The 24,866-nt window shown below is 37.2% G+C and overlaps 1 protein-coding gene across 11 annotated transcripts in view; it reads right to left on the minus strand.

Moving 5' to 3' along the window:
* Positions 1-24,866, minus strand: part of Ralgapa1 (Ral GTPase activating protein catalytic subunit alpha 1) — a 356,627-nt gene that overhangs the window by 184,912 nt on the left and 146,849 nt on the right. For all 11 annotated transcript variants that reach the window (XR_004388482.1, XM_032907763.1, XM_032907764.1 and 8 more), the window contains 2 exons: positions 16,886-17,747; positions 14,024-14,095 (listed from right to left, as the gene is read on the minus strand). Coding sequence is in view for 10 of the 11 variants with exons in the window: in XM_032907763.1 (XP_032763654.1) it covers positions 14,024-14,095; positions 16,886-17,747 (934 nt within the window). In the remaining variant the exon portion in view is untranslated. The remainder of the gene's footprint in view (positions 1-14,023; positions 14,096-16,885; positions 17,748-24,866) is intronic.

Genomic DNA, 24,866 nt, shown 5'->3' on the forward strand with positions numbered 1-24,866 from the left:
AGACCCCATATGTACAACAATGCCAAGCAACCAGAGCTTCCAGGGACTAAGCCACTACCTAAAGACTATACATGGACTGACCCTGGACTCTGACCTCATAGGTAGCAATGAATATCCTAGTAAGAGCACCAGTGGAAGGGGAAGCCCTGGGTCCTGCTAAGGTTGGGCGGAGGGCAGCAATGGGGGGGAGGGGTGGAGGGGAACGGCAAGGAAGGGAGGGGGAGGGGGATGTTTCACCAGAAACCGGGAAAGGGAATAACACTCAAATGTATATGGAAATACTCAAGTTAATAAAAAAAAATGTAAATAAGAAATACTCAAGTTAATAATGCTAGCAGCAAATCACTGAATTGAGAACAGGACCCCCTTGGGGGGGAATTAGAGGAAGTATTGAAAGAGTTGAAGGAGCTTGCAACCCCATAAGAACAACAAGGCCAACCAACCAGAGCTTCCAGGGACTAAACCACTACTGAAAGACTACACAGGGCTCCAACTGCATATGTAGCAGAGAATAGCCTTGTTGGGGCACCAGTGGAAGGGGAATCCCTTGGTCCTGCCAAGGTTGGACCCCCCCAGTGCAGGGGAATATGGGGGGGCAGCATGGGGTATGGATGGGGGAAATACCCATATGGGGGAGGGGTAGGAGATTGGGGCTTATGGACAGGAAACTGGGAAAGGGAATAACATTTGAAATGTAAGTAAAGAAGAATATGTAATAAAAAAATTAAAAAACGTTTAAAAAACAAACAAAAGACCAATAAAAGGGGAAAAACAAACAATAATTATCACTATTACCACATCAGTAACTGCCATGTATCAAGCCCCTAGTTTCAAAACACCGTGCAATCTTTTATTAGTATTTTCTTCCTTAATGCAGTAATTCTCTGCGGCAAATACTATCATTACCCCGACTGTCCTAGTGAGGATACTAAGGGAGGTTACATTCATGACCTTGTAAACAGCAAAGCCACTTGAATTGATCTAAGTACGAACCCCATATGGTTTTCCCCATTAATAGTAGTAACGTTCACCTTCCAAATGTTCCCTGTAGCAGTAACAACACAGCAACAGTAATAGATTATGGAAATATCAAAGATCGAAAATGAAAAGGTTGGACTGCCAGATGGCTGAGCAGGTAAGTCCCCTGCTGCCAAGCCTGGGTTCAACTCCTGGAACCCAGGTGGAGGGAGGAGAGAACCAACTCCCACAAGTATGATGCAAATTGTCCTTTGACCACTGACTGTTGTAAGCACAAACATTTAGTATTGTCTGGTGGGATTTTGAACCTCTGTGGACATTAGAAGTGCAGTCTTGCTATAGAGGGGAGGAGATGTGTATTGTTCTAAGGCTGCCACATTTTACCTTCTTTCTTAAAATATTAACTCTAAGGTGTGGAGCTATGGATGTAGCTCAGTGGTAAAGCATTTGCCTCACATGTGTGACAACTCTATATTTGGACCTCAGCTCTGTAAAAATGTAAAACAAAATGTTAGATATGTATGCCATACTGAGGAAGCAATAAAAATGCACGTACAAAAATTACAGAGTCATAGACAAAAGCTGACAAAAACAGGATATCAATTCTATCTAGTCTGAGGAAGACAGGAAAGAAAAGAACACCAAGACCAACAGAAAATGAAGAGTGGAATCAATCCAAATATGTCAACAGTTGCATTAAAAGTAAACAGTTAAGAAATCTGAGGAGAGGGCTCAGACGGGGACGTGTCACCCCGCAAGTCTGATAATCCGAGTTCAATCCCCAAAACACGCATAAAAGATGCTATGAAAAATGGTGGATGATAGTGGTGGACAGTTGTGGACAACAGTGGTGGACAGTAATGGACAACAGAAATGGACAGTGGTGGACAACAGTAGTGGATAGTGGTGGACACCAGAAATGGACAGTGGTGGACAACAGTAGTGGATAGTAGTAGACAACAGTAGTGGACAGTTGTGGACAACAGCAGTAGACAGTGGTGGACAGTGGTGGTAGTGGACAGTAGTGGACAGTGTTAGTCAACAGTAGTGTACAGTGGTGGACAACAGTAGTGGACAGTAGTGGACAGTGTTAGTCAACAGTAGTGGACAGTGTTAGTCAACAGTAGTGGGCAGTAGTGGACAGTGTTAGTCAACAGTAGTGGACAGTGTTAGTCAACAGTAGTAGGCAGTAGTGGACAGTGTTAGTCAACAGTAGTAGGCAGTAGTGGACAGTGTTAGTCAACAGTAGTGGACAGTGTTAGTCAACAGTAGTGGACAGTGGTGGACAACAGTAGTGGGCAGTAGTGGACAGTGTTAGTCAACAGTAGTGGACAGTGGTGGACAACAGTAGTGTACAGTGGTGGACAACAGTAGTGGACAGTGGTAGAGAATAGTAGTGGACAACAGTAGTGGACGGTGGTGGACAACATTAATGGTGGACAGTGGTAGACAACATAAGTGGACAGTGGTGGACAACATTAATGGTGGACAGTGGTGGACAAATGTGTACAACCACAACAACAAAAATACTAAATACCTGAAAATATTTTAACTATACAGTAATCTTAGCAGAAAGGAAAATGCCACATCCTTTTTATTCATAGATGATAGAGTTGTACATATACACACAGGCATAATTGCATGTGTACATGCATGCGTGCACACACACACACACACACACACACACACACAAATGATAAATAAAACTAAGCTAAAAATCAATCTTCGAGAATCTAGTAGAGAGCTATTAGAACTCCTACCTGAGAACAGTAAGGTTGAAGGCTACATAACTTCATACATAAACTTCAATGTATTCCTATACATGTTAGCAAAGAAGAGTGAAAATAAAGAAAAACTACACTGGTACCTAAAGAATAAAATACTTAGGTATAAATCTAGTAAGTATAAAATATATACTTTGAAAGCTGTAAAACCTTGCTGAGTGAAACTAAAACCCTAAACAAGAGAACCTTTCTAGCTGAGAGGCTGAAAGACTTAGTATTATTAGGATGACAGCACTGTGCCCAGATCTGCAGACCTTATGCCCGATGAAATCACCATTGGATCTAAGCTTCCCATCTTACGCTTGCCAAATTGACCCTAGAATTCACAGGGAAGTGCAACAGACTCAAGGCACAAAACAACTCAAGAAAGAATATACTTGGAGGACTTGCACTATTTGTTTTTTTTTCTTTTGAGACAGGGTTTCTCTGTGTAGCCTTGGCTGTCCTGGAACTCACTCAATAGTCCAGGCTGAAGAGATTTACTCCACCTACCAAGTGCTGGGGTTAAAGATGTGCACACCACACCCCACTGAAGGACCCACACTTTATAGTCTGAAGAATTGTGGCAAAATAAATCAAGGCACCATAGTACTATATGACAACAATCAAATGCTTAGAAATATGGTAATAATTTTTTTTCTGTCTGTTTGGTCTTGAGACAAGTTCTCACTATGTAGCTGAGTCTTACCTAGAATTTACTGAACAGCACAGGTTAACCTCAAACTTATGATTCTCTTGCATCAGTTTCCCCAGTGCTTACATTATACATGTGCTAAGTCTAGTTGGTCAGTTGCCTTTTTATAATGATAACATGGAAATTCAGTGAGAAAAAATTTATTAACAAGTAGTATGGTAACACTTAGATAGACATGGAGAAGAATAAAGTTAGACCTTACATCGTCTACACAAAGTTAAATCAAGATGAGACACAGGCCCAAATAAAAGAGCTAAAAAGATTAAAAGTTTTGGAAAGAATTACCAGAGTTTGAATCAGATCAGGTCTTAATTTTATTACTAGAGAAGATCCCTTACTAGTGTCCATGTGCTGTAAAAAGCCATTATCAGTCCCTGAAATTTTGTGCTATAGATGATACTAAAAATAGTAAAATGAGATCCTACATTATGAGAAAAATATTTGTAAATCATATCTAATAAGGAATTTGCATCTAAAAATGAATAAAGAACTTATACTAAGAAGATGACAGAAAAGGCTAGCAAAGATGGGGCTGGAGAGATGGCGCAGCAGTTAAAGGAACCTGCTTCTCTTGCAGAGGACCCAGGCTGTTCCAGCACCACATGGAGGCTTACGACCATCTCTACATCCAGTTCCAAGACATCTACATCCTCCTTTGGCGTCTGCAGGCACCAGGCATAGATATGTTCCACAAACATAATGCAGACACACACTCAGACACATGAAGTAAAAGTATCTTTAAAAAAAAGACTGTAAGAATTTCATTTCCTAGAACTTCTATAACAAACTATACAAAGTAGGTGGTTTTGACAGTGCTAAGTCTCTAAAGGTAACAGGAGGAGAAGCCTTTTTACCAGGCTGTAGCAATCCTCTGCATTCCTCACCTTCCAGCTGTATCTATGATTTCTGCCTTGTCACTTGCTTTCTATCTATGTGCATGTGTGTTTCTTAGAAGAACAACAGTCAGATTTAGAAGCACGTTTAATCCAGAATGACCTTTCTTTAACTGTATCTGTGCATTGATTTCCAAATTACAATCTGAGGTTCTGGGTAGACATGAATATTTTATAAGGCATATTTAATACAGTATAAATTTCAGTACTTCCCCCCTCAACACATACAAATGGCCATTCTAATCACTTAAAAATGCCCAGTAATATATGGCAAATCAAAACCACAAGACTCAACTCCCTAAATGAAATTAACCTACAAAGATGAATCTAAAAGGCAGTTGGTACTGAGCATGTCATGACAGGGAGGCAGAGTCTGCACACATGGCTGGGAAGAATAGAAATACTGCATACAAACCAGGCTGGCAGCTTCTCAACACCATAAATGAAAAGCAGCACTAACATTGGATTGTATTGTTGCTTATTTAGTAAACATATTACTTTTAGCTAACATATTAGATAATAACTATATTTCAATATTGGTTTATCAATTTTAAAGCTGCACACTAAGACAAGAGGATGTCAATAACAAGAGAACCTACTGAAGCCAGATGACATATGGAAATATTTTCCACTTTATTGATTTTATTTTTAAACATAACACTGCTTGGTTTTTAATATGCTTATATAGGAATTACATTTAATTAATTAGATAAATTAAGGAGGTCAGCAGTGATGTTTATGGCAAGGTTTTCCAGAAACTCTGATGCTTAAATTGGGACTTGAAGGATAGATAGACACTATACATTTAGTTAGAACTTACAACCTGTGATCATTTCATTGTTAATAAAACAACCCAGACAAACAACCCCCTCAAACAAGAAACATAACATTCAGGTCTAGGTCTAAGAAAGAGCTGTGAGCCAGTGACATGATGGAGAATATGACTGAATATAGATCCGAAGATTCTGGTATATGAAAAAGAAAACAATGTGTACAAAAGTGATAAAAACAATAGAAATTAAAGAAATAGAAACAGAACACACGAAATGAAGAGAGAGCTCATTTGCTCAAGTACTTGCTATGTAGGCACAAGGACATGAGTTTGATTCTCCCAAACCTAATTAAGAGGAAAAAAAGGTGTAAGCAGATCCCCCAAACCCCCGCTTGCCAGAGACCCGCACTCCTGCCTTCTGTTCCCACCTGTGCAGGAGACCGGTGACCAGAGCCCAGGCACCAGACCCAATCTCACACAGCTCACACCCCAGTTGCAGCTCAACTCCCCAGATATTCTGACATATCCAGGCTCACAGGATCACAGGATTACAGGAAGGACAGGTTCCACCCAGAGGCAGGGAGGCCAGATAACACAAGATACAACCAGATAGTGAAAAGGCAAGCACAAGAACAAAAAAAAAAAAAAAAAAAAAAAAAAAAAAAAAATTGACTCGACAACATCAGAATCCAGTTCTCCTACCACAGCAAGTCCTAGATACCCCAACACACCTAGAAAGCAAGATTCAGATCTAAACTCTCATTTTATGGAGATGACAGAAGACTTTTTTTAAAAATTCTTTTCTTTTCTTTTCTTTCTTTTTTTTTTTTTTCTTCTAGAGCTGGGGACCGAACCCAGGGCCTTGCGCTTGCTAGGCAAGTGCTCTACCACTGAGCTAGATCCCCAACCCCATGACAGAAGACTTTAAGAAGAAAATAAATAACTTCCCTAAAGAAATACAGAAGAACACAATCAAACAGGTGAAGGAATTGAGAAAACCTGTCCAGAATCTAAAAATGGAAATCTAATCATTAAAGAAAACACAAAGGAGACAGCCATAGAGATAGAAAACATAGGAAAAAGAACAGGAGTCACAGATGCAAGCATCACCAACAGAATATAAGAGATAGAAGAGAAAATCTCAGTGGCTGAAGATAGTATAGAGGATATCAACACAACAGTCAAGAAAAAAAAAAAAACCAAAAAAGCAAAAAGCTCCTATCTCAAAATATTCAAGAAATCCAGGACACAATGAAAAGACTGAACCTGATAATAATATGTACAGAAGAGTGAAGATTCCCAACTCAAAGGGTCAGAAAACATCTTCAACAAAACATACAAGAAGCCTACAGAACACCAAACACTAGATCCAGAAAAGAAAGTCCTCTCACATAATAATTAAAACTCCAAATGCACAGAACAAAGAATATTGAAAGCAATAAGGGGAAAAAGTCAAGTAACATATAAAGGCAGACCTATTAGAATTACACCAGATTCCTCACCAGAGACTATGAAAGCCAGAAGATCCTGGACAGATGTCATACAGACCCCTAAGAGGACAAAAATGCCAGCCTAGGCTACTAGACTCAGCAAAACTCGTAATTACCATAGATGGAGAAACCAAGGTAATCCAAGACAAAACCAAATTTAAACAACATCTTTCCATAAACCCAGCCCTACAACGGATGGAAAAGTCCAACACAAGGAAGAAACTACACTCAAGAAAAAGGAAGAAATTAATCTTTTCATAACAAACACAAAAGAAGAGAAACACACAAAGTTCCACTTATAATAAACAACAAAAATAACAGGAAGCAACAACTATTGGTCCCTAATATCTCTCATTATGAATGGACTCACTTCCCCTATAACAAGACATAGGTTAACAAACTAGATATGTGAACAGGATCCAACGTTTTTGTGGCATACAGGAAACATACCTCAGAGTCAAAGACAGACATTAACTCAAAGTAAAAGGATGGGAAAAATTTTTTTCCAAGCAAATGGTCTGAAGAAAGAAGCAGCAGTAGCCATTCTAATATCTAACAAAATAGACTTTCAACCAAAAGTTATCAAAAAAGATGGGAAAGGACACTATATACTCATCAAAAAAAATCCACCAAGATGAACTCTCTTTTTTTTTTTTTTTTTTTTTTTTTTTTTTTCGAGCTGAGGACCTAACATTAGGGCCTTGCGCTTGCTAGGCAAGCACTCTACCACTGAGCTAAATCCCCAAACCCCAAGATGAACTCTCAATTCTGAACATCTATGCCCCAAATAAAAGGGCACCCACAGTTGTAAAGAAATATTACTGAAGCTCAAAGCACACATTGAACCTCAAACAATACTAGTAGGAGATTTCAACACCCCACTCTCACCAATGGACAGATCATGTAAACAGAAACTAAACACAGTGAAAGTAAAAGAAGTTATGAACCAAATGGATTTAACTGATATCTACAGAACATTTCATCCTAAAACAAAAGAATATACCTTCTTCTCAGCACCTCATGGTACCTCCTCAAAAATCGACCAGATATTCAGACATACAACAAACCTAAACATAATTAAAGAACACTGAATTGATCCCATGTATTCTACTGGACCACTACAGACTATGGCTGGTCTTCAATAACAACAAACACAACAGAAAGCCCACATACACATGGAAGCTGAACAACTATCTACTCAATGATAACTTGGTCAGGAAAGAAATAAAGACTTTTAGAATTCAATGAAAATGAAGGCACAACATATCAAAACTTACGGGACACAATGAATGCAGTGCTAAGAGGAAACTCATAGCTCTGAGTGCCTCCAAAAAGAAACTGGAGAGATTATACATGAGCTGCTTAACAACACATCTGAAAACTCTAGAACAAAAAGAAGCAAAAACACCCAAGAGGAGTAGAAGGCAGGAAATAATCAAACTCAAGGCTGAAATCAACCAAGTAGAAACAAAAAGAACTATACAAAGAATCAACAAAATCAGAAGCTGGTTCTTTGAGAAAATCAGTAAGATAGATAAACTCTTAGCCAGATAAACCAGAGGGCACAGAAACAGTATCCAAATTAACAAAACCAGAAATGAAAAGGGAGACATAACAACAGAAACTGAGGAAATTCAAGAAATTATCAGATCCTACTACCAAAGTCTGAACTCAACAAAACTGGAAAACCTGGATGAAATGGATGATTTCCTAGACAGCTATCAGGTACCAAAGTTAAATCAGGATCAGGTAAACCATTTAACCATCCCATAGCCCCAAAAGAAATAGAAGCAGTCATTAGAAGTCTCCAAACCAAAAAAGCCCAGGACCAGATGGTTTTAGTGAAGAATTGTATCAGACCTTCAAAGATCTAATACCAATACTCCTCAAACTATTCCATAAAATAGAAACAGAAGGAACACTACCCAAATTCTTTCTATGAAGCCAGTTACGCTGATACATAAACCACAAAACGAACCAACAAAGAAATAGAACTATTGACCAATTTCCTTTATGTATATCGATGCAAAAATACTCAATAAAATTCTCGCACACGGAATCTAAGAGCACATTAAAACAATCATTCACCACATTCAAGCAGACTTCATCCCAGGGATGCAGGGATGGTTCAACATACAGAAATCCATCAATGTAATCCACTATATAAATAAACTCCCATTAGATGCTGAAAAAGCCTTTGACAGAATACAGCACCCATTCATGTTAAAAGTCTTGGAAAGATCAGGAATCCAAGGCCCATGCCTAAACATAGTAAAAGCAATATACAGCAAACCAATAGCGAACATCAAACTAAATGAGAAGAAACTCAAAGCAATCCCATTAAAATCAGGAACAAGACAAGGCTGCCCACTCTCTTCCTACCTATTCAATATAGTACTCAAAGTTCTAGCCAAGGTAATCAGACAACAAAAAAGGATACAAATTGGGAGGGAGGAAGTCGAGATATCACTATTTGCAATGATATGATAGTATACATAAGTGACCCCAAAGAACCTACCAGAGAGTTCCTACAGCTTATAAACAACTTCAGCAAAGTGACTGGATAGTAACAAGTCAGTAACCTTCCTCTACACAAAGGATAAAAGGGCTGAGAATGAAATGAGGGAAACAACACCCTTCACAATAGTCCCAAATAACATAAAATAACTTGGTGTAACTTTAACCAAGCAAGTGAAAGATCTGTATGACAAGAACTTCAAATCCCTGACAAAAGAAATTGAAGAAGATCTCAGAGGATGGAAAGCTCTCCCATGCTCATGAATTGGCAGGATTAATATAGTAAAAAATGACCATTTTGCCAAAAGCAATCTACAGATTCAATGCAATCCCCATAAAAATTTCAACTCAACCAATTCTTCACAGAATTAGAAAGAGCAATTTGCAAATTCATTTGGAATAACAAAAACCAGGAGAGCAAAAACTATTTTCAACAATAAAAGAACTTTTGGGGGAATCACCATCCCTGACCTCAAGCTGTATTACAGAACAGTAGTGATAAAAACTGCATGGTATTGGTACAGAGACAGGCAGATAGATCAATGGAATAGAATTGAAGACCCAGAAATGAACCAACACCCCTGTGGTCACTTGATCTTTGACAAAGGAGCTAAAACCATCCAGTGAAAAAAGGACAGCATTTTCAACAAATGGTACTGGTTCAACTGGAACTTTGCAGGTAGCAGAATGCAAATTGATCCATTCCTACCTCCTTGTACAAAGCTCAAGTCCAAGTGGATCAAGGACCTCCACATAAAACCAGATATGCTGAATCCAATAAGAGAAAGTGGGGGAAGAGCCTAGAATACTTGGACCATCAATGGCTTATGTTTTAAGAGCAACAACTGACAAATGGGACCTCACAAAATTGCAAAGCTTCTGTAAGGCAAAGGACACTGTCATTAGGACAAAGTGGCAACCAACAGATTGGGAAAAGATCTTTACCAACCCTATATCCAAGAGAGGGCTAATATCCAAAATATACAAAGAACTCATGAAGTTAGACTCCAGAGAATCAAGTAACCCTAATTAAAAATGGGGTACAGAGCTAAACAAAGAATTCTCAGCTAAGGAATACCAAATGGCTGAGAAGTACCTAAAGAAATGTTCAACATCCTTAGTCATCAGGGAAATGCAAATCAAAACAACCCTGAGATTCCACCTCACACCAGTCAGAATGGCTAAGATCAAAAACTCAGGTAATAGATGCTGGTGAGGATGTGGAGAAAGAGGAACACTCCTCCATTGTTGGTGGGACTGCAAGCTGGTACAACCACTCTGGAAATCAGTCTGGAGATTTCTCAGAAAATAGGACATTCTACCTAAGGACCCAATTACACCACTCCTGGGCACATGCCCAAAAGATGCTCCAACATATAACAAAAACACATGCTCCACCATGTTCATAGCAGCCCTATTTATAATAGCCAGAAGCTGGAAAGAACTCAGATGCCCTTCAACATAGGAATGGATACAGAAAATGTGGTACATCAAAAACAATGGAGTACTACTCAGATATCAAAAACAATGACTTCATGAAATTTATAGGCAAATGGATGGAACTAGAAAATATCATCCTGAGTGAGGTAACCCAATCACAAAAAAACACACATGGTATGTACTCACTGATAAGTGGATATTAGCCCAAAAGCTCGTATTACTCAAGATACAATCCATAGACCACATGAAGCTCAAGAAGACGAATGACCAAAGTGCGGATGTTTCAGTCCTCCTTAAAAGGGGGAACAAAAAATATTCATAGGAGGAGATATGGAGACAAAGTTTGGAGCAGAGACTGAAGGAAAGGCCATTCAGAACCTGCTGCACCTGGGGATCCAGCCCATATACATACAGTCACCAAACCCAGACAATATTGCTGAAGCCAAGAAGTGCATGCTGACAGGAGCCTGATATAGCTGTCTCCTGAGAGACTCAGCCAGAGCATGACAAATATTGAGGCGAATGCTAGCAGCAAACCATCAAACTGAGAACTGGGTCACCATTGAAGGAATTAGAGAAAGGATTGAAGGAGCTGAAGGGGTTTGCAATCCTGTAAGAACAACAATACCAACCAACCAGAGCTCCCAGAGACTAAAGTACTACCCAAAGAGTACACATGGACAGACCCATGGCTCCAGATTTATCTGTAGCAGAGGAAGACCTTGGTGGGCACCAATGGGAGGAGCAGCCCTTGGTCCTGCCAAGGCTGAACCTCCCCCCTCCCCCAGTGTAGGGGAATGTTAGGGCAGGGAGGCAAGAAGGGGGAGTGGTTGGGGAGGGCAAAACACCCTCATAGAATAAGGGGCAGGGGATGGGATAGGGGGCTTATGGACAGGAAACAGGGAAAGGGAATAAAATTTAAAACATAAATAAAAATTATCCAATAAAAACAGAAACAGGCAAAAACTCTATTCTTATACTTTTGATAACATATATCTTGATAAATCTGAATAAAATATATTTTTATAAAATAAACAGTAATAAAATTGACCCAAAACCTGAAAAAAATCTGAAAAAGATAAATGAAATGAAATTTGAAATTTCAAGTACCAGGTAATAATTTTATGAAGTTCATTATAACCTTCATTCTAAAAACCTACAGTGAACACAACAACAACAAAAATCTACAGAACCTGCTAACAAATGGACATAGAGCTTGAATTTACAAAATGAAATTTTAATAAACTGAACAACTAAACAGTTTTTTTAGATTTATTATTTTATGTGTAAGGGTATTTTGCCTGCATGTGTATATGTGCACCAAGTGTGTGTCTAGTGCCCACAAAGGTCAAAAGAGGGCTTTGGATTCTCCAGGGCAGGAGTTATAGACAGTTGTAAACCACCATGTGAATGCTGGGAATCAAACCCGGGTCCTCTGTAAGTACAGCAAGTGTTTTTGAAATTGCTGTGCCAAGTCTCCAAATGTATACACAGTTTTTATATTAAAATACACCAATTAGTTAAGAAGTTAAAACTATAGAACACCTGAATGGGTGCTAAAAAGAATTCTGAATAGGAAAGAGAATGGAAAAATGTCACAATTATCCAAAAATAAAAATTTTGAAAATATACACAACCACTTATTTTTTATAAAAGTCATACAAGATATGCTCGTATGCTAGCTATGCAAAATCATCTATTTTAAATGAATAATAATTTTTCATGAGGAAAAGGAGTCACCATCATTAAAAACAGAAAAGGCAAGGATGTGCATCCATTTTTGCTACATTGCTTACCACTGACCTAAAAGTTCTGGTCAGTATAAAATATGATATAAGCAAAGCTAACTATGAGAAGAGAGATTGTTTGAAGATAATGGTTTTTATACCTAAACAAGTCTTAAGAGAAAGAAGCAAGTGTAAGACGCTTAAAGCAGTGTAAACAGTTCACTAAAGTGTCGGGTCCAAGGTAAATATTAATAATGGAAAAAACAAAAATACAATATCAGGGACTGGAGAAATGACTCATCCATTAAAGGCTATGCTCAAAACCAAATTGTCAATAATATAACATTGAATATCCTATTTATAATTAACAATAAAATAAAATAAGAAAATACTCAGGAATTACCCATATAAGCAAGTTTTGGGTCTCAGAATAAGACAGCAAAATTATTCATGGAAAATATATTATGTAGCTTTAATAAATTAAACATCAGCATATATACAAAACGACAGATAAATCAACAGAAATACACATAGCTTTGAAGCACAAAGCTTACTGTCTGATAAAGGCAATACTAAATCAATAGGAAAGATCCAAGTTAATTTAACAAACTATAAAAATAGATCATTTTCCAACATCCAACCTAGTTCCAATTCTCTTTTTAAAATTACATATTTTTAAAACTTATGTATTTATTTTTATTATTGCTATTTATGTGTATATGCATGTCTGTATATATATATGTGCATATTAGTGCCCATGCAAACAAAAAATGGGTGCCAGGTCTCAGGCATTGGAGCTACAAGGCAATAGTGAGTCACCTGACACGGTGCTCGGAACTGAATTCAGTTCCTGTGCAAGCGCAGTGCATGCTTTTAACCACTGAGTCATCTCTCGAGCTCTCTCCCTTTAAGAGAGTTTTTATTTACAACTATTATTATTATTATTATTATTACTATTCTTATTATGGTATGTATATGTATGCATGCCAGCTACCTTTGTTATACAACCCACACCTACCTGCCTAAGAAGGTTCTACTCACAATAGACTGGGCTCTCCTACATCAATTCACAACCAAGAAAATGCCCCAAAGACATGCCCACAGGTCAATCTCACAAATGCAGTTCCTTAATTGAAGTCCCCTCTTCCTAAGGGTGTCAAGCACATTGATGAAGAGTCTTTTGAAGAGGATCGTAACAAGCAGAAGACATGTAAATAGGAGTAGTATATGAATAAAAGGGCAACTTTGGTAAATGTAATGAAATGGTTCAGCACAGGGATTTTCAAAATGGAGCATTCTTGGAGCAAATGTGCATCTCAGCTCATTTCACTTTGAATTCTTATACAACAGTGATGTCATGGCAGGTTGCTTATTTTAAATTAGCTGTTCAATCTATCATAAGTGAATGAGTTATGATTAAGTATGGCACAGAAACCTAAGGATATTTTACACATTCAATTGGTTTTCTCCAATTTAAAGGGAATTGTGAAATGCACAAAAAGAATACAAGTATTTCAAATACAAGTATTTCAAGTATATCAAACATCTTAATGCAGTTCTAAAATTTTCTTAAAAAATAATCTATCTACAATATAATGACCCAGTTTTTACTCAAAAGCTGTAACTTAACAGTACAGTATTAGTTTCCATTGCTATTCGCAATATTACTATCAACAGAAATAGCTAAGAGTTTCCAGTTGTAAATATGAAGATTTCCCAAGAACTCACCACTGCCTTGAATCCAAGTTCCTCAGTTCTCTGAGCAGCTTTTCATTTTTCTTCAGGAGATGAAAGCTCCTCCTAAATGGAGAGATTTATAAACATTTCATCATCTTTGCAGGGAAGGACTTGTTAGTCTGCAAACACTTCCTGTTCTACTCATACACTTTTCTACACTTTTAACACAAAGGAGAACTAGACCCTAAAGAAAATGTAATAAATCTGTGTCAGCATTTCTTTCTACCAGGCCTTCATTCATTGTTGATAGCATACCTTACTAAGGTCAGATTAATCTCCCCTTGTGGATGTTGTGAGCACCCAAATTTATATCCAGAGAAATAGATACAAGTACTTGTAAAAATCAGCTTTTTTTCTTTGTTTAATATTACATGTCTTAAAATACATTTTGCTGTTGGCGTGTGTATGTATGTGTGTGTATATATTTTACCTCAGTCCTATTATGACGTGTGTGTGTGTGTGTCTGTGTGTATAGACACACATTATAAACCCTCAGTCCTATAATTTTTTTAAAAATGTGAATAAGCATAATTTTTACTTTATGTGTGCTAAACATGTATAGAAAATCAATACAAAATACAAAATGTACTTACTTTTGACAGAAAGTACAAGAATTTATTGCCATGAAATATAGCTTTCCATCTTTAACTTTTCTTGGGAGACAGTATATAGGCCATTCCATAACAAGAAACTAGAGTGTGCTGCTATAATAACTAAATTATGTGTGGTCAGACACAAATGTAAAGCAATCTATGCTCTGTACAGAATGGCCTGGGACTGTAGAGGTGGCTTAGCAGGTAACAGTGGCTTTCTGAATAAACCTGACAATCCTAGTGTACTCCCTCCAACTCTGATGTACAAAGACAGAAACAATTCCTATGAATTGCTCTTTGACTTCCACATATGTGACATAGCATGTAAGTACCTTCATACCTCAGAAAGTAAATGAGAAGGTAATGTAAAATGGCTTGGGCAAGAAGACTGTTTAACCAATGGAAGGCTTTAAATCAGAGAAAACATACATACTAAGCGCACACGAGAGAGAACAGGTCCTTCTTAATGCTTCACATGCACCTGGAATACTGTAGATTTCTTCATCCAGTAATTTCTGAGCTTCCCCTCCCTCCTACCATAAGCTAAATAACAATGACAAAGTAAATAATGTCTCATCTTCTACTCTACTATATATTTTGATGGTACAAAAATTAAAAACTATTTAATATGTTTAATTACTATTAAAAACAACAACAAAATCTAAATATAGTCAGGCATGTTGGCACATCCCTATAATCTCAGCACTTGAAAGGTAGAGGCAGAAGGATCAAAAGGTTTAAGGTCACTTGCAGCTACAAAGCCACTTCAGAACCAGTCTGGATTACATGCAATCTTGTCTTAAAAACCAGAACAAATAAAAGACATAAATATCTAAGTAATGCTTTATATAAAGTAAATCTTTTTTTTTTTTCTTTTCTTTTTTTCGGAGCTGGGGACCGAACCCAGGGCCTTGCACTCGCTAGGCAAGCGCTCTACCACTGAGCTAAATCCCCAACCCCTATAAAGTAAATCTTAAGTGTTTTTGTACATTATTTCTTTGTATGGAGGTAAAAAAAATTCTTAATTTAGACACTATAGGCCAAACTTCAAAGACAAAGGATCTCTAACCTAGTTCTGATTTAAGTCCAATGTTCTCATTTAACTTCTAACTTGATTTTTGCAAGGTATTTGGTTCTCCTGTCTTCTGTACTGGAGGTTAAAGACAAGGCCTTGCAAGTGATAAGTGTACCCTTTAGTATACTGCCCTTCTAGCCTATCTTAAAGTTATTATTATTGTTGTTGTTGTTATTTAATAGAGACAAGATCTCTTGTAGCCCAGGCTGGCCTTCTGTCTACCTTCAGAAAGCTAGGATTACAGGTATACCATTATGCCCTGTACTCTACTTTAAGCTTTTAAGAAGATTTTATAAATGTAAAAGGAAACAAGATAGAAGGGGAAAAAATCAATTTTTTTCTTGATTTGATCCTGAATTTTGAGTTACTTCCTTAATTCAAAGTTGAAACAAAAATATTATCTAAAAATTGATAGGTTTAAATAAAGGTTTAAAAATTTGGTTTTCTTTCAATTATATTATAATTTCTAAGTTATATAGTTTTAGTAGTTACTATGAAAATGTTAGTAATGTACTGAATTAAATTATTTTTATTCCCCTGAATTTCATATAAATCAATGGTTTAAAAAAAAAAATCAACCAACCAATCAACTAAACACAAACAATTTGCCTATTGCCAAAAAAACTAAGAGATAGAATTTATAGGTTTTCTTTTCTTTTCAAAGAGTTTTTGTTAAAGATTTATTTTGTGTGTATGAGTGTTTTGCAAAACACATGTGGTACCTGAATGCCTGGTGTGAGGTTAAAAGAGGATGCTGGATCCTCTAGCACTGGAGTTACAGTTGGTTGTTAGCTACCATGAGGGACAGGGACTAGAACCGGGTTCCTCTGAAAGCGCAAGGGCTCTAAACCACTCAATCAGCTTTTTAGCTCTTAGCTTTTTGAATTCTTAATTATGTGTGTTTACGTGTGTAGGTATGTACAGCTGAGTACAATGCCCAAGGAGGCCATAAGAGGACGGCATAAGATTCACTGGAGCTGGGGTTAAAGTTATGAGGTCCTCATTGGGAATGCTAGGAACTAAACTTGGGTCCTCTGAAAGACCAGCACACGCTCTTACCTGCTGAGCCATCTCTCCAAAATGGTGATAGAATTTAATAAGAAAAAGAATACATACTACAATTCCTGATCAGAAATAAGGACTAATTTAAAAAACAAAAAACAAAAGGAAAACTTTTCTTCTTACCGTTTGTCCCAGGAATTCATTCCCAATATACTAAGAAGCAATCTGCAGTAATAAAATGCTGACTGAGGTTTCTGAGGTGTTGGTTCATCTTGTTCTGAGGCTTTCATGTTTAAGTCATTAAAGTGCTTTTCTACAAACTCTTTTTCTTCTGTGTATTGCTTAAGGATAGCATTAATGACATCATTCTCCTGTTTTTCAGAAATGCACACAGGTTGTGGAGCAGGAACATTGAGGGAGATTCCAGTTCTCTGTAAACATTCAGGACTTGTAGTGCCTAAATACTGCAGGAGCTCATCAAGAACATCTTCCTCTTCTCTTATTGTAGACCAAGTTGGAACAGTTTCTCTAAATCTTCTAAGCTGGAGAGAAAGTCCATCTTTTACTGTTATGTCTTCTAAGCATTCGTTAGATGTAGGAGGCTCTTCTGGTTTCTCTTGGTAAGACATTGAAAGTATGAAAGATGTAGGTTCAGGCAAACCACTTACAATGGGTGGCCCATACAGTATGGCAGAATCCCATGAGTACTTTCCAGAGAGATCACGTACTATGATTCTAACATTTGAGTTGGCTGACACAAGGCCAGCAGCTAAACCTCCTCCAGGCACACTCTCTTCTGATCTTATCTGGATACAAGACACTAAGGTTGTATTATTCAGCACAAAGAACTGAATATTTGGACTGTCAAAGAGCTCAGGAGAAAGTTCAGTACTTTCGCTATAATGATTGTCATGATTCTCACACACCTGACTCGTTAGCATAGCAGGACCACCACTCATTGGATAATGGCCCAGGTGATTCACCAGATGGGTAATAACAGTACGGGCTGCTATAGAGATTAATCCTTGTTGCATCTGAGTTTTCACTAAAAAAAAACAAAAACAAAAAACAAAAATCACAAATGAGCAGGAATAACACTGCTTCCTAGCAGAGAACTGAGAACTTCATTGCATTGCTAATGTCACAATCAAATATTTGGATAAACAGTAACACTGCAATTTAGCTTTTGCTTTTTCTCTTTTGAGACAGGGTTTCCCTGTGTAGCCCTGGCTATTCTAGAGCTCCCTCTCCAGACCAGGGTGCCTTGAACTCACAGATCTGCTTGCCTCTGTCTCCTGAGTGCTGGGATCAAAGTTTTCTTATTATAGGAATACTAGCAAATAGTAAGGGAAATTTTTTAATGAAGCAGCTTTGTTTATTTTATAAGAAAGCCCTTTTGAAACTGTTGCTAGTGATCTATAATTTAAATGAAAGCTTTTAAATGTAAGATCACCTTTGAAGATCAACAGTATCAGAAATCAATTTCCTGAAATACACTAAACATACAGATTAAAAAGCCAATAAAATCTATCCAACTGAGATGTTTATCTCATAAAGATATTCCAGATTTAGAGGCATAGTTTGCAGCATCTTTAAATGTCATTTCATTCTGGCTTTTATTACTGATAAAGTATGTCAGAGAACAAATGATATCTGAATTAAATTTCAAGAACGAGAATAAAATTTAAATAGTAAATCAGTGTACCCTTATATGACAAGGAAACTTTAAAGGCCAAGCTCCAAATATGACCTGTGGGCTGGAAAGATCACTCATTGGTTAAAAGCACTTGCTGCTCTTCCACAGGACCCAAGTTTGATTCCCAGCACCGAAATCAGGAAGCTCACAACTGCTGTACTCCAGCTCAAACTAACAGAAGAAACTCGTGCTTCCTTAGGCACTGTACGCATGTGCATATACCCACTAACATACACACACAGATACACAGACACACACATACACAGACACACACACACACATACACAGACACACACAGACACACAGATACACACACACACACACACACACACACACACACACACACACACACTTTAAAAAGAATAAAAATAAACCTAAAACTATAGGTTGCAGATGCAGTTCAGTTGTAGGACATTTGCCTAGCAATGGCAAGTCCCTAAGATTGATCTCCAGTGCTTTACAAAAAAAATTAAACAAATAGAAACAAAATATAAAAATTAAAAGTTCCTGTTGGGTCTACTCATTCAGGCATTATAATTTTCTAAGTAAATTTTATGGGTCAATATGGTCAAGCCTGAAAGTATGTGAAAAGCATTTTTTCCTTCCTTATCCATTATATTAAGGAAACTAGCTAAGCATATTCATAAATATGAATATGAAAGAATATATGAAAGTAAAATAAAACTGAAACAACAATGGTTTGAGAGGTCTAGAAAGGCAAGATGTCTGACATTAGGATCTGAAAGAGGGGGAAATGTAGTGGCTTGAATGAGATGTTCCCCATTAAGATTTGGACATTTGAATACTTGGTCTCCAGTTGGAGGCTGTTTGGGGAGGATTAGGGAGGTGTGGCCTTGCTAGAGGAAATATGGGCTTCCAAATGCCATTTGAAGGTAGCTCTTAGCTCTGCTCTAGCATGCTGCTGACTGCCTCCATGTTCCCTGCCAAGACAGCCATGGGGTCCAGTCCTCAAACCGTAAGTTCAAATAAATCCTTCTTTTTCTAAGTTGCATTGGCCATGACATTTTATCATAGCAATAGAAAAGTAACTTAAGAGAGGAGAGGAAGAGAAAAGCAGCAGAGAGAGGGAAGGAGAAAAACTAAACAATCACTTAGCAAGTCAACTGCTAAAGCGCTGGGCTGTGGGGTGCACAGGCATGTGCTTTACCATTTTCAAGGGAAACGTGGAGCTGTGTCTAAGTAAATTCACTCATAGATTTACTTGGGTCCAAGCTTAGGTGAAGCTCCCCAGATGGAGAGTGGGATGGGAAGCTCCTAGAGGGCAGGTGGCCTTGTGTGAGTGCCAATGGAGTAATAAATGTGATCCTGGGGTAACTACATAAAGCAATACAAAATGTTCAATCAAACAACAATGAAAGCTAATTAACTGCTGCTGCAATTCTAAGGAAGCTAATATAGAAGTCAGCTTTGGACTGAGTGGTGTTAGGAAGAGAAAGGATTGCTTTCTTGACATTGTCAATTTAAAGAGTAGGTGGAGAGCAGTCACAGATAAGGATGTATATATTAGTAATTCATGCCAGAAGAAGATGGTTTGTTGTATGAAGGGTGGGAAGAAGTCAATGTTCTTAACCTCTACCTAAGATTTAGACATAGTTATAGAATGACCATATTTCCCTACTATTCTACTATTGTCAGGAAATAATCTTGTCTTTGTGATATATATGTGTGTATGTATATATATACAATATATCATACATTATATACACTTACTATTATACATTATATTATATACATTATACACATACATATAACATATATAACAAAATTATATATGTATTACATTATATAGTATTTTTTTTCTGAAAGCTAACCATTTGGGAAAACTAGGACCTACCTATCCAAACAAATGTAAAGTTTCCAGAACAGAGATTTTTAAAAGTTCTGATTTACATACTATTAGGGAATGAATAGTACTGGGACTGAACTCAGGACCTCATAGTGCAAGGTCTCACACACATTACACAAGTATTTCACTACTGAGGTATAGCCTCAGCTAACTCCAATTTTAAGTGTTTAGCCTGATGATTTTTGGTAAGATGAATATAATTTTGTTACTATCAAAACACTGAATATATAGAAAACTGCTTTATTTTATGTAAAAAGGCACTTATGTAAATTGTATTTCAACAAACTTACAAAAACTGGCTTGTGCACTGCTGGCATAATTTCTTAAAGAGGAAAGAGTCTAGTGTTACAGTTTTAAGGTCTCAGCCGTTGAAATTGAGAACTAGGACACGGGGTAGGCTAGAAAGATGAGCAAGCAATCAGGTTCTCTGCTCACCACGTGATCTCTAAATCTTAACATGGACAGCTGTTATTAGTATTCTATGATTGTTCAACTGCTAATATAAAAAGTTAATCTTCCATAGTTTTATGCGGGCACACATAAACAGAAAGATGTTTTAGCATATTGAGCTGTTCTTAAACTGTGTTTATGCTATTCTGAAAAACAGACATTTAATACCAGATTACAGCATTAAATAGTTCATCTTAATTTATTCTTTCATTTTTAAAACTGTGTAACTTGATGGTGAGAAATGGGACCAGACCAAATCTAATGTTTGCTGTCCATTCCCTAATAGTAACTGAATAGGTATGGAATTTCATCTTATACACGAGGAGAAATAGTTTAGAAAGCTAAGTGATTTACTAGCTGGCTTTTGCCTTACATATCAGTATTTAATTTCTATACCTTACCTTTTTCGTAAAGTGCCCTTTTCTTTGTGACAAATGAAAAGATTAACTTAAAACTTAAATTTTCTGTGGACAGGATCTTCAAAATGGGTATTATTTAGGGTAACTTACTAAGTAACCAGCTAGGGTGCACAGGAAAAGTTGACCTAAATATGAGTAAGTTATGTTATAAATGGCAATAAATGATTAAAACTACCTTTGTTTGTTTGAGACAAGTTTCTGTGTACACTTGGTGGCCCTAGAACTCACTCTGTAGACCAGGCTAGCCTTTATGTCAGAACTTAGGAGATCCACCTGCTTCTGCCTTCCAAGTTCTGGTATTAAACCATGTGTCCCCCCATCATGCCCGGTGAAACTGACTTTTTTTTTTTGATTCAGTAAAAAAATTTCTATTCTTTCCTTGTACTTTTTCCTGGTGAGTGATATGTTTAGACAGACAACCCATTTCTAAACAATGAATCTTCTAAGAACATAAAAGTTTACAATATGAAGAGAGCACAGATGAAATCACAAAAAGAGATTCACAGAAACACTCTGGGTTTGGCTTGCTCACAAAAAGAACCTCCTTAAATCCCATTATTCCATAAGAATAGCCTAGATTTACATGTAGAAGTTAATTTAAAGCTCCTTTTTATAAAGCTCAGAATAATAAATACGAACTATGCAATTTTAACAGCATTATAAGGAATATATCTTTTAGTAATTTCCCCTTTGAATTTTCTCATAAAGAAACCCTAAGAAGCCCGAGAAGAAGACAGACAAAAGTGTGGATGCTTCAATCCTTCTTAGAAGGGGGAACAAAATACTCATGGGAGGAAATATGGAGATAAAGTATAAAGCAGAGACTGAAGGAAAGGCCATCCAGAGACTGCAACACATGGGGATCCAGCCCACATGTAAATACCAAACCCAGTCACTTTTACTGATGCCAAGAAGTGCTTGCTGACAGGAGCCTGATACAGCTGTCTCCTGAGAGGCTCTGCCAGAGCCTGAAAAATACAGAGGTGGATGCTCACAGCCAACCACTGGACCAAGAACGAGGTCCCCAATGGAGGAGTTAAAGAAAGAACTGAGGTAACTGAGGAAGTTTGCAACCTCATAGGAAGAACAACAATATTAACCAGCCAGACCCTCCAGAGCTCCCAGGGACTAAACCACCAACCAAAGAGTACACATGGAGGGACCCTTGGCTCTAGCTGCATATGTAGCAAAGGATGGCCTTGTTGGGCATCATTGGGAGGAGAGGCCCTTGGTCCTGTGAAGACTTGATGCCCCAGTGTAGGGGAATGCCAGGGCAGGGAGGTGGGAGGGAGTGGGTGGGTAGTGGGGGAGCACCCTCATGGAGGCAGGGGGTGAAGGGATGGGATAGGGATTTTCTGGAGGGGAAACTCGGAAACTGAAATGTAAATAAAGAAAATATTCAATAAAAGAAAAAAAAAAAAAAAAAAAACTCCAAGAATGGCCCAGCTCATTCTGTAGAAAATAAACCCCCAAGCCCAGACATTAGTCTGCCCTATACATCCTCTTCCCAAAGGATAGAATAGTGGGAATTCAGTTTAAAAGAGTTTGTAGAGCTAGGCAGGGAGATGCACTTATGCAATTCTATACTTGGGTCGGCTGAGGCAGGAGCATCAAGAGGAGCTCAAGGCTGGCCTGAATACACAGTAAGGCCTGTCAAAACCACAACATATCCTGCCACCTGCCTTAAGCAGCAAACAAAAATAGCAAGCCTGAAAAAGCTACTGCGACCTGATATAATTATTAACACTGAAAAACTTAAAGGATAAGTTTTCAAATTTAGATATGAGCAAAATCATTTTTTCTTCTAAGTTGCTTCTCTAAATTTAGGATATATGAACATATATGAAAAGATCAAAATTTCTTAACTTGTTAATTGGGTAATTAGATTTATTTAGATTTTTGAGCAGTAAACTAAAGAAAATATTTCTTTCATACTTACCTCCTAAGATAAAAAAAAAGACAAAGATTCTCTAATTTAAAAATTAAAATGAAATTCTAAAATAACGAGTCTGGTGACAAGACGCAGTGAAGACACCAGTGCTTCCAAGGATTTATAACTAGCACTCGTTAAGCAGATCTAGCTAGGCGGGGTTAGCTTTTCAGATTGTCACACTAAACAAATCCTACATCATTTGCAGCAAACCCATAATTACAGAATATTATGGCATACAAAAGCTGCAAGCCATCAAAAGCTGCCACAATTCACTGTGCTGTAAAAGACATGCAGAGGAAGTTAATTTTGGCAAATGTTTTAAATATTAGCTTTGTATAATACGTATAGGTGAAACTATAATTACTACAAAATGGATCTTTGGTGCCTCTTTTCACTCTGCCCCAGCAAATAATGAATTTTGGTTTTTTTGGCTAATAAAACTACTGCCATTTGACAAAAAGCCAACTTCACTACCTTCCCTTGTCCCGCAGTAAATTTGATAATTATAGCCATTCTTGCCAATAGTTTTCAATTCACTTTTCAATCCAATACTGAGCTGATTATGGGCACTCTATGTTTAGAATTCATTGGCCAAAAGGGTACTTGAAGACAATGAAGCATTTCTTAGACAAGGTCACAATGATCAGTCATTTTTGTCTTAAAAAATGAAAAAAAAAAAAAAAAAAAAAAAAACCTCAACAAACCCCTATATGAAATGCCCCTCTCTGCAAACCCAAGCGAACGCCCAGCATCTAGTCACTATAGACCAGAGTAAAGTTATACCACTTGTTGAAATATCACCCTGTTCCTAAATGATTCTGAATTTATGTGGTCCTCACTATCTTTGAAAAAACCCAAAAAGAACAACTTGACACAGGGGACAGAGTACAAAGAATTTGGAGTTAAAAGCTTCTTTTACATATCTTTCCTTTACTTATTGTATTCTACAGCAAAGTTTATATAAAACACATTGAAACTTGGGGGGTGGTTCAGCAGGTAAAGACAATTGCTACCAAGCCTGGTGACTTGAATTCTACACTTAGAACCCACACAGTCAAAGTGCAAAGCTAACCGCTGTGAGTTGTTCTGTAACTTCCAAACACAAGTTGTGTCCACACGCACTCTATATATTTTAGACAGTAATAAAAAATGTTATATGTAAGTAAATTTTGTTTATTATTCTGTTTAAAAAATACTGTATTAGAATGTTACCTTTGAATGAAAAGAATAACCATCTTTTTATATAACATTAAATAAAATAAACACTCTGATATGTAAAGGGAACTTTTCATTACTATCAATTATTGTTTAGTTTCTTTGTCCTATTACTTTGCCCAAAACATGTTTTTCAGAACTAATAATTAAATTCTTATATTCCTATTAAGTGTACTTGTGCTATAGGCAAGTTGTTAGCAAATTATATTTAGTTGGATTCAACTCAAAGCTGTAGCTAATCAATTTCCTTGACTTTTAATCATAACTTCAGTTTTATGTATGTCATCAATCCATTATTAGAGTGAAGTCTTAACTCTTTTAATCATTTGTAGCTACTTTTTCTATGTTGGAAAATCAAGTTCTTAGCCTACTCTTTAACCACAATTTCCTAGTCTGATGGCTCTCCAATTGCGCTTTTAGAGGTCCTTGGAGAAGTCTCTGGAAAGGGAAGAACAACTCTACTACAGCTTTATTTTAAAGTTGTACAAATTGGGCTTCCTTGTAAAACTTATTTGAAGAAAGTCTACTCCTTAAAACGCCTTGGAAGAGCTGCTGGCACAGTAAACCAACTCTCTCCCAGCCAA

The sequence above is a fragment of the Rattus rattus genome, chromosome 7, assembly GCF_011064425.1.
Source record: "Rattus rattus isolate New Zealand chromosome 7, Rrattus_CSIRO_v1, whole genome shotgun sequence".
Lineage (NCBI taxonomy): Eukaryota > Metazoa > Chordata > Mammalia > Rodentia > Muridae > Rattus > Rattus rattus.